This window comes from Phalaenopsis equestris, unplaced genomic scaffold (genome assembly GCF_001263595.1).
Source record: "Phalaenopsis equestris unplaced genomic scaffold, ASM126359v1 Scaffold000682, whole genome shotgun sequence".
Taxonomy (NCBI): domain Eukaryota; kingdom Viridiplantae; phylum Streptophyta; class Magnoliopsida; order Asparagales; family Orchidaceae; genus Phalaenopsis; species Phalaenopsis equestris.
Window position 1 is genome coordinate 20,633 of NW_018165122.1, and position 16,155 is coordinate 36,787.

Sequence of the window (16,155 nt, forward strand, 5' to 3'; positions counted from 1 at the left end):
TGGAGGCTTGCGGAGACGGATGATGGAGCCTGTAAGGGATTTCCCTCCATCGTGAGATAGAGAATTGACGCAGAGAAAGGGACGATAATTTGAATACCTTCTATAGGGATGACTTCAGTGATGAATAAGACAATCTCTGATGCTTTAGAATTCATTATCAGAGGAGGCCAAGAGAGCAGACAACATATGGAGGACACAAATATTTTAAAATAAAAGTGGATTTACTAGAGTTTGATGGAGGTATGAATCAAAACAATATCATCGAATGGATGGCTATAATTAGTTGAGATGATGATCTTCAAGTACAAAGAGACGCCAGAAGACAAGAGGGTGAAGCTTGCAGCAATCAAACTAAGAAAGAGCGTCTGCTTGTGGTGAAAAAACTTGTTGAGGCCGAGAAAAAGATAAGGTAGTGACAAGATTATTAGATGAGAAAAAATGAGGAAGGAGATGAAGAGAAAATACATACCTCCTCATTACCGCCAGAATATGTTTCTAAGACTCCACCACCTACAAAAGAATTCAAGGAGATCTTCTTGCTTCCCAAAATTGAAAAAATTCATTGAATTCCAATGGGAAGAAAGTTTATAGAAAATAATGCTTGCAGATATCAAACACAATCTCCTAATTGAAAAATCTATACTTTTCATAAGAAAATGAGACAAGAATGAGAAAATTATTCAAGGCGGGGAAAAAGAGGCAACCTTTAATGTTACATCTATTAGAAGAACAATCACAAGAGAAAATTCTTAGAAACTTCATGGCAAGTCAACAAATTGGAGCAATATGAATGTTTCGTCAAAATTTGTTGAAGAAAAACCAACAATTTTCTTGCATATCTCAATAAAGAGACGGATGAATTTCATATGAGAATTAAGGGGGGTTTTCCTACTTCCTAAAATTGAAAAAATTCAATGAAGTCCAATGACGAGAAAGTTGATTGAGAATAACGCTTGGAGATATCAAAAACAATCTAATTGAATATTTTATACTTTTCATAACAAATTGAGACAAAACTGAGCACATTATTCAAGGTGAGGAAAAAGAGGCAACCATTAATGTTAAGTCTGTTAAAAGAACAATCACAAAAGAAAATTATTATAAACTCATGGCAAATCAGCAAATTGGAGCAATCTAAATGTTTGCCAAATAAAAATTGTGTAAATAAAGATAAAAAAAATATGAAAATTGTGTAACAATCCCTTCAACAAAGAGCAATTGGATCTTCAAAACAAATTATTAATTCTCGAAGTTGCGAGCTCCCTTACTTTAACTCAAAACCTTTAGGTCTTAATTGTGTTAATAGAGACCAATAATCCAATATTATTGACACAGGAGCTTCAAATCATATGAAAAGTCTTGATCAATTATCATCATCTTAAACTCCCTTGCCTAGAAACCCTAAAACCAAATTAGTTGATGGATATCCCTTCTCTTTGTTAAATAAGTAAGATTTCTAGGATGTATATGATGCTTTTAGAATTGATTTTTAAACTTTAATGAGATGGTTTTCTTCTTGTGTTACATTTTCTTTTTGTAGTGGTCATATGAATTATTAAAATTATATGTTCACCATAAATACTCAGGAGAGTTATGACATCAACAACTAGGAAGAACCGCATTGCACTATTGAGTGAAGAAAAAGTAGTCCATAGGGCAGTGCAAAAAGATGGGGAAATGGGTGTTGATGGGTATAAATTGGGGGCACTATGGTGGCAGGCTAGAATTCTAACCTACTTGATCTAGGGTTTAATAAATTAAAATTAAGTTAGACAAATTAGGGATATAAATTGAAAACTCTAGTGTGACATGCTAGAATCGTAACCAATGTAATCTAGGATTTAAAGAATTAATACTAGGTTAACCAAACTTCTTTATGCACTCGACAGAGCGTGAAGAAAAGGAATGTTCATATTTGTCACTAGCCACAATAACAATTCAAAGTATTAGATCTCACAATCCACTTATGTAATCACAAGAGAAAGGTAGTTTTTACCTCTTGAAATTTATCAAACCAATTTGTCTAGTTAGATTTAACTTTAGACTTAGGGTTGTATTTAGGAGTAGTTGTTAGAAAAATGACCTTAATTGTCATTCCAAACTAAGAACTGAACATAATAGACTAGTACATAGCCTAAGGAATTTCTTACCTCACTTCTCTGTGGGATCGATAATCCTGACTCAATAAAACCCTATATTACTGAAATGATACGTATATTTGCCTAAGAAACCCCAAGGAGTAATAATATCTAATTTTAAAAAATAAATCAATTAGCTAGGGGAGTAAATCAAGTTTCTGGTGTCTTTAACAGGACTGCACAAAATAGTGATATACCTTGGGTTGGATCAAGTTTTTGGCGTCGTTGTCGGGGAAGCTACGGTAAGAACTTTAGGAGAATTTTAGTTGAACATCTAAAACTTAGATTTGGGAATTGTAGTATTATTATATAGTGTGTTGGGAATTATAGTATTATTATATAGTGTGTTTTAATTATTGTGTCCTATTTAAAAGAGAAAATTCAAAAAAAAAAATGAGTGTTTGACGTGCTTGATATCTATCCTATTAGTTAAGTCTCTAGATTTGTATGTATAGTTTAGAAGCTGCAGACCTTGAACCCTACGACTCAGAACTAGAGAGAACTTTTGGGATGATTAAAAAACAAAAAGGAATTCAAGAATTTATTATAGAAATTGTGACATGAATAACACTTGGATTTGTCGGGCTGATTGCGTTAAACCAAGCGTTTCATGGGAGACACCCGATGGTTATTAGTGTTAGAGTGACATGTTCATATTTGTTTGTGAGTGGTGTGTTGTGACTGCTGTTATAAGAGTGTAGATTATTTAATTGTATGTTATTAAAATGAGAATTGATGTTTCTTTTTGTTTAGTTTTTACTGTTGTCAATGAGATACTAACGCATTTCCTTTTTACTGGTTGTACTGGATATTATTTGCCAGGGTTGTAAATTTGAAATATTTATGGACAAGTGTTTGGTGTTTTTAATTATTTCTATGTTGATAGCTGCAATGTTAGTTAGACTTTCTTCAGTTCAATTTTTATTCTAGCATGTGTAATTTAGATTTACTTTATGTTGCATGTTGTTCTGTCCTGATGAAAACTTCAGAATATTTCTGAGAGAAATGTGAGACTATTTCAGAGTAATGGCTTTTCTTCATTCTTATATTTCCTATATTTAATGTTATGCATGTTAAAAATTAAGTTTGAGGGGAGAAAATTTTTTTTAAAAGCTTAACTTTATTTCTCCTCAATAGTCTACATATTAAATTGATATTACTTTAAAATGACTTGTGATATGCGGTGTTACTTTTAGAGTACTATAATTTTAATTTTGAGGATGTTATAAGAAACTTAATTGAGATTTTGGAAAAATAGAACTATTCTAAAGTTAAAATATTTTGTAAAGAACAATAGGAAATAGATTTTACTATTAGTAAAAACAGAATTGTATTTTTGAAAAATTAAGATTCTTAGATTTATACTTCATAAGAAATGAGTCTTTATTAAAACATATTTTCAAACTAATACTCACAAATCTTAAATGAAGGAAAGTGTTGAGTTTTTAACTTTAGAAGAAGAATAGTGAAACTCAAAGTCATTAAAGACTGGTCCAGATATAGTAATCCTCGCATAAAAAAAAGATAAAATTGGAAATGATCCTAAAAGAAAAAGGAAAAGAAAAGTAGAAGAAATGAAAAGTGAGGAGAAGTCTAATCAAAAATTAATTTCACTTGATCTTTCTTAAAGAAGAAAACTTAGGTACAATCCTAAGCTTGTTCTTATTTCATAAATGTATTAGTCAAATCTTTACTAATAGAGTGCTTAAAATTTTGTCTTTTATACTTTCTAAGAATCTCAAGTTTAACAAATTGCACTTAATTTTGAAATGAATAAAAAATTAGAATTCCTAAATTGAATATAAGATATTTTTATACCTTAGTTCTAACTCTATTCACTAAAATTTCCCTTATATTGCACTATGACATTCTTGATGCAAAATTATGAGAAATCCTGAAGAAACAAACTTCCTCAAATCAACAAAATTAGTTTTCAAAGTTGTAGTATTACTTGAGAACAAGTAACATTTAAGTTTGGTGGATTTTGACATGTCTTATAGCATGCTAATTTTCCTTTAAATTTAACACTTATTTTTTTATGAAATTATACTTTAAAGAAATGTATTTTCATGTTAAAGAAGCAAATGGAGCAATGAAGCAAACAATAGGTTGGCGCCTTAGTGTTGCTCTATGGCGTCATGGCGTCGCAGACGAGCGCCTAGACAACAACTGGCGCATAGGTGCCAGTTGTTTCCCAGCTTACCAGAGAAGGTGAAGCCTAGTCGTCAGAATTGTCCGAGACGATTTCAGCATGACTTGTGGAGTTATTTGACGGATTCAGACATTTGGAAAAATACTTTTTGGCATTTCCAAGCCCTGGAATTCTTCAAGAAGGCCAAAAGGTCATAGGTATGAGTAGGAAATATAGACTTTTATCATTTCTCGAGAGATTGGAGAGGGATTTTGAGAGAAAACTGTAAGGGAATTGTATCAGCATTACAAGGAACATTAAGAGACTTTGTGGAAGGAATTTGCTTCTCTTTTTCAAAGGGAAAAAACTAAGTATATTGTTATCTAATGCCTTGTACTTGTTGTAAACATATATTTAGTGGATTTGTTTGTGTTAAGATGATCTCTTCTATGGTGTTCTTCATGATTTGTGAGTAGATTTCCTTTACTGAATAAGTAAGATTTGCAAGATGTGTAAGATGCTTTTGAGTAAATTAATTTTTAAGCTTTAATGTGATGGTTTTCTTTTTGTGCTTTATTTACATTTTGTACTGGTCATATGAACTGTTAAAATTATATGTTCACCATAAAGATTCAAGAGAGCGATAAGATGAACAACTAGGAAGAATCACATCGTACTATTGGGTGAAGGAAAAGTAGTTCATAGGGTAGTGCAAATAGATAGGGAAATAGACTTTAATGAGTGTAAATTAGAGACTCTAGGGTGGCATGCTAGAATCCTAACAAATTTGATCTAGGGTTTAATGAATTAAAACTAAATTAGCCAAATTGAGGGTATAAGGAGACTCTAGGGTGACAGGCTGAAACATAACCAATGTAATCTAAGGTTTAAGGAATGGTGACAGGATGAAACATAACCAATGTAATCTAAGGTTTAAGGAATTAATACTTTGTTAACCAATTTTCTTTATGCACTCGACAGAGGGCAAAGAATAGGTATATTCCTATGTGTCACTAGCTACAATAACAACTCAAAATATTAGATCCTACAATATCTTGTACTTGTTGTAAACATATATTTAGTAGATTCATTTGTCTTAAAATGATGTCTTCTATGGTGTTCTTCAGGATTTGTGAGTAGATTTCCTTTACCCCTATTTTATGCTGAATAAGTAAGATTTGTAAGATGTGTAGGATGCTTTTAGAATTTCTTTTTAAGCTTTAATTTGATGGTTTTCTTTTTGTGATTCATTTACATTTGTATTGGCCATATGAACTGTTAAAATTATATGTTCACCATAAAGATTTGAAAGAGCAATAACATGAACAACTAGGAAGAATCACATCGTACTATTGGGTGAAGGAAAAATAGTCCATAGGGTAGTGCAAATAGATAGGGAAATAGGCTTTGATGAGTGTAAATTAGGGACTCTAGGGTGACATGCGAGAATCCTAACCAATTTGATCTAGGGTTTAATGAATTAAAACTAGATTAGCCAAATTGAGGGTATAAGGAGACTCTAGAGTGACAGGCTGGAACATAACCAATGTAATCTAAGATTTAAAGAATTAATACGTTATTAACAAGTTTTCTTTATGCACTCGATAGAGGGCAAAGAAGATGTATGCTCCTATTTTTCAATAGCCACAATAACAACTCAAAATACTAGATCCTACAATTCACTTATGTAATCACAAGAGAAAGGTAGTACAAGAGAAAGGTAGTACAAAAATTACCTTTCTCTGGTGATTACATAAGTGGATTGTAGGATAAAATACTTTAAATTGTTATTTTGGCTAGTGACAAATAGAAGCATTCCTCTTATTTACCCTCTGTCGAGTGCATAAAAAAATTTAGTTAACCTAGTATTAATTCTTTAAACCCTAGATTATATTAATAACGATTCTAGCATATCACCCTAGAGTCTCCAATTTATACCCTCAATTTGGCTACCCTAGTTTTAATTCATTAAATCCTATATCAAATTGGTCAGGATTCTAGCCTGACACCTTAGAGTCCCTAATTTACACCCATCAAAGTCTATTTTCCTATCTATTTGTACTTCCCTATGGACTACTTTTCCTTCACCCAATAGTATAATGTGATTCTTCCTAGTTGTTCATGTCATTACTCTCTCGAGTCTATATGGTGAACATATAATTTAAACAGTTCATATGGCAGTACAAAAAGTAAATGAAGCATAGAAAAAAAAACTATCACATTAAAGCTTAAAAATCAATTCTAAAAGCATCCTAGAAATCTTACTTATTCAACACAAGAGATGGTTAAAGGAAATCTACTCACAAATCATGAAGAACACCAAAGAAGACATCATTTTAACACAAGCAAATCTACTAAATATATGTTTACAACAAGTACAAGGCATTAAATAATAATATACTTCGCTTTTGTCCTCTGAAAAAGATATGCAAATTCCTCCCACAAAGCCTCTTAATGTTCCTTGTAATGCTACTACAATTCCCTTACAATTTTCTCTCAAAATCCTCTCTCCAATCTCACGAGAAATGGTAAAAGTCTACATTTCTTACTCCTACCTATGACCTTTTGGCCTTCTTGAAGAATTCCAGGGCCTAGAAATGCCAAAAAGTGTTTTTCCCAAATGTCTGAATCTGTCAAATAACTCCACAAGTCATGATGAAATCGTCTCGGACAATTCTGACGACTAGGCGACACCTTCTCTAGTAAGCTGGGAAACAACTGGCACCTAGGCGTCAGTCTGTGGCACCTAGGCGCCAGTTGTTGCGTAGGCGCTCGTCTGCAGCATCATGGCGCCATAGAGCAACGACAAGGCGCCTTCTCTCAAAATCCCCTCACCAATCTTTTGAAAAAAGGCAAAAATCTACATTTTCTACCCTACCAACGATCTCTTTGAAAAAAAGGAAAAAAATCTACATTTTCTACCCTACCAACGATCTCTTAGCCTTCATGGAGAATTTCAGGGCTTGGAAGTGTCAAAACGTGTTTTTCCAAAAGTCTAGATCTGTCAAATAACTCTACAAGACGTGTTGAAATCGTCTAAGACAGTTCTTGTGCCTAGGCGCCACCTTCTCGGGTAAGCTAGGAAACAACTGCACCTGAGCATCAGTCTGTGGCACCATGGCGCCACCTTCTCTGTTTGTTGAACACCATCTGGCGCCAAGGCGCGGATCTGCGGTGCTATGGAGCAATGCCAAGGCGCCAGAAGCTAGCGCCAACCTGTTGTTCGCCCCATTGCTCCATTTGTCTCATTTTCGCTTTGTTTGCTGCTCTAATTTGTTTCAAATCTCCTACCTTTTATATTTGCAACAAAATTATGGAAATATCTTCTGTTAAAGTTCAATTTAATCAAAAATAAGTGTTAAATATAAAGAAAAATTAGCATGCTACAAGACATGTCAGCACGTAATATTCATAAGCTAACTTGAAAGAGTGAGTTAAAACCAAAATGTGGTTATCCTGAAGGCGAACTTCCCAAAATGGCAATTCCCACATGTTGTGACTAATGGTCTCTCTCTCAAGATGGTCTTCTTGGTAGTTAGACATTGGACGACTTAAAAAAATCCATTGATAGTAATTTCGGTTGGCTGTTCTGCCAACTTTTAATTTGTGCTCGTAATAAAGGCAACTGATGTAGTGATCAATATAGTGCTAATTAGTGAAACAACAAGCCATAATCTCACTAAGTGGGGGGTCGGCTACATAAATCCTTTTTTCTTCATTATGTCCTATTGAGTATCATATTTTCATTTAATTCTAATAAATTAAGATTATTTTTTATACAATACACCTAAGTCAGTTTAGGTCTACCTTTACCTTTCGTAGCATAAGTTAAATCTAAAACATCTATTCTCCTAATTCGATCATCGGTTGGGCGACGTTTAATGTGACCAAACCACCTAAGTCGACTCTCTCTAATCCTGTCTGTCACTGGAGCTACACCAACCCTTTCACAGATACATCTGATTCGCATTTTGTCTCTAAGTGTCAAACCACTAGTCCACCTAAGCATTCTCATCTCAACAACATTGAACTTAGCTTTATGCTTCTTTTTTAAAAGCTAACATTCTGGGCCATAAAGCTTTGTAGGTCTCATCACCATTTTATAAAGTTTTCCTTTAAGATTAAACAGTACTTCTCTATTAAACAAAAGGCCCAATGCATTCCTCCAATTCAACCAACCAACTTGAATTCTACTAAAACATCCCTATCTATATCACCATCACTTTGAAAATAGACTCGAGGTATCTAAAACTTTTACACCATTTAATGATTTGATCACCCATAATCACAACTCTGTCACTAGATCTGCTACTACTAAATTTGCATTTCGTTTATTCACTTTTAGATCTACTCAACGAAGGCCTTTAGACTCTAACGCAGGTCTCCATAATTAAAGTTTATCTTGGTCTTTTTCTCTATTCATATCCACAGGTAGGATATCATCAACAAAAAGCATACACCAAGGTAAATTCTCTTATAAAGGTTCAGTAAGAGCACCTATAACCAAAGCAAAAAGATATAGGCTTAAAGTCGATCCATAATGTAATCCAATTAAAATAGAAAAATACTTCGTCAATCCTCCTTCTGTTCGAACACAAGAAACAGCTATAGTATACATAACTTTAATGACTTGATTATATGCATTATAAGTTACATCAACACCTTTTTTTTTAGAACTCTCCAAAGAACTTCTCTTGAAACTTTTTTCTAAATCAATAAAAAACTTATGTATGTCCTCCTCACTCTTTGCATTTCTCCATTAAACCTCTCAACAGATGTATGGTTTCCATGGTAGAAATATTTGTATCATGTCTTAACCTATGCTCAATTATTGTTTCCCATAATTTTAATGTATGACACATTAACTTAACTTCTCTAAAATTTGCACACTCTTGTGCATCACTTTTAATCATAAAAAAATGGAGACCAAAATACTCTTCCTACACTCCTTAGGCATCTTTTTAGTTTTTAAAATAATATTAAAGAATTTAGTAAGTCAAGAAACTCTCAAATCTCTTAAATATTTCCACTTCAATTGGGATATCATCGGATCCTATTGATTTGCTACCCTTGGTTTTCTTTAAAGCCTCATCAATTTTTTTTTTACTAATGTGACGGTAAAAATAAAAAATTTTGCTATTATTTCCTATATTAAGATCACTTTTTTTACCCAAACAAAAAAAAAAGGATTTAATTCAAGTAAAGTACTTTAAATATGAAAATCAAAGAGTGTTTTTCTTAGAGGAAGATATCCAACATATGTGGGTGAGATATTATGATAAATTATTCAATGAAATTTTTGAAAATATGATCTACCTTAGTGCTAATCAGGAGCTGATGTATAATTTTGATTTATTTTATTACTAGGATATTTTTATTTCTTTCCTTTTTTCACCTTTGCACACCTCTATTTATATAAATATTGACTACAATAATGCAGTAAGTTTTCCAGCACTCTTTCTCTTTGCTACCTCCTACCTTTTTTTGAAAATATTATATATTAAAACGCAGCATCAAATCTAAATTATACACAACTGAACTATGACTTAGATCCAAATTTTCTACCATTTGTCTTCATGATTTGAGTTTCTTTCCGTTTTATCTTTAAACCATGGGGCTATCAATTCCCGATTATTGAAAACATTCATCAAAATTGGATTTGAACCTTAAATTCAATTAAAATTGATACATCAGATATCACTACTCCTTTACAATAAGAGTTTATCAGAAAATTTTATGACTTATAGATTCAAGTCTAATCTACACATTGTCAGTTAGCTTGACTACTACAAATGGGTAAGCACAACCATTGATGTTTCAATGTTGTTGGCCTGAAATGCTTAGAAAATTTTCCAATTTAAAGCTTCCATATATTTTAGGCTCTTAATCATGTAATATCAAATCCCAGTAGCCACCAATGAATGAACAAGTGGCCTTCCCTCCTGTTCCACAATATGAAGGTCAATGAATAGAATCCTTTCAAAAATTATCATAGCACAGCAATTTCACATATGGGAAAAATAAATTTGAGAAGTTCAAATAAGGCTTCCAAAATACAGAAACCAAGTGTTTCTGCATCATAACATTGTCCAAATATTATAATCAAATTCTTTTCAGGAAATCATTAAAAGCTTATTTGCTTTTCTGAAAATCTGCATTTTAGGTATCCAGACAAAGAAAATATGAGATTAGTAAAAATAAAAGTTTAGCATGATTTCCAGCATACAAGTAAATCGGAAATTTGCAAGATTGTTAGTATGAATAAGCAATAAAATTTATGCAAATTACAAAAAAATATTTATCAGAGAAAAGTATAACAGTGAGTACCTCTACAAGAATAAGAAGGACTCAAAAGAGGATATGGAAGAAAGCCAAGTAGCGAATAAAAACGAATCAGTAAACCACCAGCATTTGAACCCTCTACTTTTCCATCGTAAATCACACCACTTTCCTTGTATGTCCTTGCTGCCCTCCAATCAGCAGACCTCTACTTCTTCAGAGAAACATAATGTGAGATAATGCTCAATTGTCTAAAAAGCAAGTACAGTGTGAATTATAAAAGGCTTTGCAGACGCCTTGTTGACAGAATTGATAGAAATAATTTCTGTAAGAACTAGAATTCAGCCAATTCTTTAACTTCCGAGAGAACCGAACCAGTCTTAGCGTCTTCCCCTTGGCCTCATGAAATTATGAAATTTAATTCTTATATATGTATATGCATTTAGACGTTAGTATAGTGAGTTAATGGATTTGGGAGAAGAATGTATCAGATTGTACATTGCTATCAAAGATTTAATAAGTTTGCTTAAACAATACAATTTTTTATGATACTGTAAAGAAAAAGATTGATATAGATGATATCATCAACACGTGTTTACCTTGGATAACTTACAAGATAAATTAGAAGAAATTCATATATACCGTTGATCACAATAATATGCTTAAATTAGTTATTTTGGCTATGTAACATTTGATGTTTTACGTATTGAATGTACACTTGATATAAGTATTCTTAGTTCATACTGACGTGAGAACTGATAAAATTATGAAAAATGTATTAGATTATATTTAGCCAATGTTAGGTAGGTAACTCTTTACAAATTAACAGATAAATGTACTACTTCTTATAGTAAATGTTCTTCTTGACATGTGCTCTATGCCTTATTTGTTTTATTAAAAAATGTGTTTGATTCATTCAACATGATTCTTGTGTTCGTATGGACTAGATGTGATGTTTAGTTAGCTAAACCATGTTAATTCTAGCATAAATATCTAAGAAGTTTATAAGCATTGTTTTAATTGATGAGAAATAAATCTTGCTCATACAAACCATGAACTACATTGATATATAACAAATTTTGATCAAAATGGTTACAGAAACTTCATTAAAACACATTGCTCAAAATATAAAATTTATCTAATATATGCTTGCATACAAGATGCATGTATTATCAATATAACCGTTTTGGTGATTTCTAATTAGACCAACGAATCCACAAATTAACAATTCATTTTCAAATCATAGAACTTTCATAGGCAAGGAAAAACATTCCAGTTCAAGGTATATACAACAACGACGACGAGCCTTTATCCCACTAAGAGAGGTCGGCTACATGAATCATTTTTCTCTATTGTGTCCTATTGAGTGTCATATTTTCATTTAACTCTGATAAATTAAGATCATTTTTTATACACCTTAGCATGTCTTTTTAGATCTACCTCTATTTTTCTTAACATAAGTCGAATCTAAAACATCTAATCTCCTAACTGGATTATTAGATGGTCGATGTTTAATGTGACCAAACCATCTAAGATGACTCTCTGTAATCTTGTCTACCACCAGAGTTACCTCAACCTTTTCACGGATATATTCATTTCGCATTTTGTCTCTAAGTGTAAAGTCACTCCACCTAAGCATTCTCAACTCAGCAACACTTAACTTGGTTTTATGCTTTTCATTTATAGAACAACATTCTGCGCCATACAGCAATGCAGGTCTCACCATTATCTTATAAAATTTTCATTTAAGCCTAAGCGGTACTTTCTATCACACAATCGAGATTTGTAAGAGAATTTTCTAAGATTGTTATATCATTATCCAGAATAACACAAAATAGTGAAATTTGAATGGATAAATTATTGTAAGGAAGAATTTTAAAAGTTGAAAACTTGTTTAATGATTGTCCCAAATTTGACAATTCTTTCAGAGTCAGAATAGTTTCAAATTTACAGCTATACATCTTTAAAGGGATTGGAATTTGCAGCATGGAAAAATCATTGTCTATACTTCTATAAAAGAAATTATCCTACATATGACTTGAAAAGATAGGATTAGAAAATTCACTTGCTAGAGATATTTTTGTTCAAATCTTAGAGTAAGTCAAGACATATATTTAGAGAAGTAAATGATAGAGGGATATGACTTATTAAGATATAAAGGCAAGATTTATATTCTAGATGCGGATAGGTTGAGGAAAAAAATTCTAAAAAAGCATATTTATATAGTTATACTATCCATCCAAGGAGTAATAAAATATATTAGAAGCTTATGAAAATATTTTGGTGGCCAAGATTGAAAAGAAGTGTCGTAGAATTTGTGACTAAGTATTTCTACGTGTCAGATAGTTTTCCACTGCTCTCCATAAAAGAAGGTCATGAAAGGAATCCCAAAGGTCCTGCTGCGCCGAGTTGGGATAACTTTCAAGATAGTTTTCCACTGCTTCTCCATAAAACAAGACCACAAAAGGAAATATCGAAGATCTGGCTGGGCAGGGTCTGGGGACAACTTTCAAGACGACTTTCTCCTGTTTGGCCACAAGAGAAGACCGTGAAACTAAAAGATCCTGTTGGGTAGGGTCAGGGATAACTTTCAGGATGATTTTCTCCTACTTCTCCAATAAAAAAGACCATAAGGGCCACAAGAGAAGACCGTGAAAGTAAATTTCGAAGATCCTGTTGGGTAGGGTCAGGGATAACTTTCAGGATGGTTTTTTCCTACTTCTTCAATAAAAAAGACCATAAAACGGAATCTAGGAGGTCCTGCTGGGGCAGGATCGATGGATAACTTTCAAGACAGCTTTCTCCTTCTCCATGAAAGAAGACCGTGAAAGGAAATCCCAGAGTCCTGCTGGGCAAGATCGGGGATAAATTTCAGGATGGTTTTTTCCTGCTTCTTCGTGAGAGAAGACCGCGAAAGAAAATCTCTAAAGTATTGATGAAGTATTGATGGGCAGGGTCATGGATAACTTTCAGAACAGTTTTTTCCTACTTTTTCACAAAATAAGATAAGAAAAAAAGGGAAGATCTTAGATCACCTATTGGGCAAGGATAGAGATAACTCCTTCTTTCTCTCCTTTCCCCCTTTTTTTGTCCCTCTTGGGTAGATCTCCTCCGCTTTTACTCCTCCTTCTCCACCCTCTTTTGAATCTCTTCTCATTTTAGCCTCAATTTGTAGGCTTAGAATCCACCAATTATCAAAAAAAAAAAAAAACTGTTTCGGATTAACGTAAAACAGCAAAATAAAGACCCCAACAATTCCTTTTCGGCGTTTCGCACTCCAAATTCTAGTTATTGTTCCCCCTCTCGTCGTTCAGCGTTCTGCCTTCTCGTCAGCAATCCTGATTTCATTGTTTCAAATTCTTGTCGGCGTTCCCAATTCCAAGAGATTCAAATTCCTACAAACGATCTCTATTCCAAGGGCTAGCGAGGACATAGCAGCCAGCTTAAAAAGAAAAAACATATATTTATAAATTTCTTATTCTAGTGCAAGATAAAATTCAATTAAGCCAACTTTCCAACGCATAAGCCAGGAATGTGCCGCTTAAGTTTTTACACCGTACAAGCAAATATACATTCTTTATATAACCACAAAACGCTACCCAATATAATATCAATGTAGATGCTTAAGTTTTTTAACCATATATGAATATGTATTAATATAATTAAGCATCTTAGTTATAATATATATATATATAGATGCTTAAGTTTTTTTACCATATATGAATATTAATATAATTATATACATATTTATATATGAAGAAATAAAAATGTCAGATCTTAATATTTTTTCATCAGGAATTTGGTCTCACCAAAAATAGGGGCAATCGATATGTTATCAAAAAATTCATCATCCAACATGAATCTCGAAGCATGACGTTGATCTTAAAATCTTTTGAGCAAGAAATGTTCAAACTTCGATCAAAATTTATCCAGAGCTCTAATTTCAACAAACTTACAGTCAAACTGACTAGCTCGACGTGACAGACCCAATGATTCCTAAATTACTCTAATCTGAACCAAATCAAGTCATAATCAAGCCATTAAACAACTTTTAAAAGCTTTTTGGACATCTTTGGAAATTTAAACGAATGTCAAATATGGTGAGTTATGGTCAAATCGAGCATCTCGACAAAACGAATCCAACGAACTCAAAATTTCTCAAGTCTGACATCATTAAGGCACTCAAATGCCCCTTGAACGCCGTCTAACTGAGAGAAATCATTTAAGTCGTCTAATCAAAATGATTCATATTTCTTCATTAATTGTAATTGAGACTCTATAGATAGAGCCCCACCCCTCTCATGGGAGGAGAGCTTGAAGCCTAAATAAAAGGTTGAAGTTTAGAGCTGAAGTCCAGCATCACTTCATAGTCGATTGTCATTGACCACAAGTCAACGACCGCAGAGTCATCTACACACCGACGTTGTAACTCAAGAAACTGTGTAACCATTTCTCGTCAGTGAGACAAGGGGTTGTAACTGAAATCACCAGTTTCTAGTGGATTTCTTCAACTAGGTCCGGTCCCAAAGTTTTTCACTTTTCAGACTTTCCACGTAAGAACTTATAGTGTTCTTGTTGGTTATTTTCTTTCATCTAAGGTGTGGAAAATTCTCGTGTAACGTTAAGATGACAATCCATTACTCTGTCATTACGAATCTTCTAGCACACATCAGTATTAACAACCAAATCTCTCTATTTATTCAGCTTCTTTATGATTTAAGGTTGTTCATCAATGGAAGATTATGATTTATTAAATCCAGGGTTTAAAAGTTGTCATTTTTTTTTCCTATCTGACAAGATCTTAGTTAAATCCAACTTTAATCCGTTAAATATATATATCAACCACTGAGACCTCAGCCAACTTAACTCCACGACGAAACTCCAATGCATGAACTGATCAAACATTTGGAAAGATTACCCGGAGCTGCAAAGCTTCGTCGCTAGCGCCTCCGTCCGTCGATTCCCAGCGGGAAGATTCACGCTGCTCTGTGCCGCTACTTGATGCAACGGGCTTCGGAACAGCGTCAATTCTTACAAGCGAAGACCTCCTTCTGTAACTAAAACCAATCCATGATGGACACAAGGAAGAGGCGACCGTCGAGGGATCGGCGTGGCCATTTTCAGCAAACGAACGGTAAATCAGCACTAATCCCCTTGACGACGAGCCTATCGCAGTGAACATTGCTGATCGATGAAGGTATAGAGATCGAGCGAGTGAGAAAACGAGCGCACCAATGTTTACTTGGATTTGGATAAGAAAGAGGGAAGGTAAGGTGAAGAGAACGCCGACGAATATGGAAATAAATGTAAAGATAAAGTCCGAGTAAATCCCAAATATCTGGAGCCCCAGGCGTCTTCGTCAGCTTCTTTTTAAAAAAAAAAGTGCAGCGTTTCGCATTAAAAAAAAAACGAAAATATATAATCGCATTATTAAAAATTTATATAACATTTTTTTGTAAATTAAATTTTTTACATTTTAAATTAAAAAAGTAATTACAAACAGATCAACATAAAAATTAACTCTGGTGATTTTATTGAACTTCCAAACAGATGTATTTGCACATATCAGGGTTAAACTATTGAGAATTTGATGAAAATGAAAATTAT

At 33.2% G+C, this 16,155-nt stretch overlaps 1 protein-coding gene across 1 annotated transcript in view; it reads right to left on the bottom strand.

Moving 5' to 3' along the window:
• Nucleotides 1–15,866, bottom strand: part of LOC110030231 (30S ribosomal protein S1 homolog) — a gene marked incomplete at its 3' end in the record, with an annotated part of 30,410 nt that extends 14,544 nt beyond the window's left edge. Inside the window, 2 exon segments of the mRNA XM_020732849.1 lie at nucleotides 10,597–10,756; nucleotides 15,467–15,866. Coding sequence (XP_020588508.1) covers nucleotides 10,597–10,756; nucleotides 15,467–15,730 — 424 coding nt within the window.
• Between the last annotated feature and the right edge of the window lie 289 nt (nucleotides 15,867–16,155).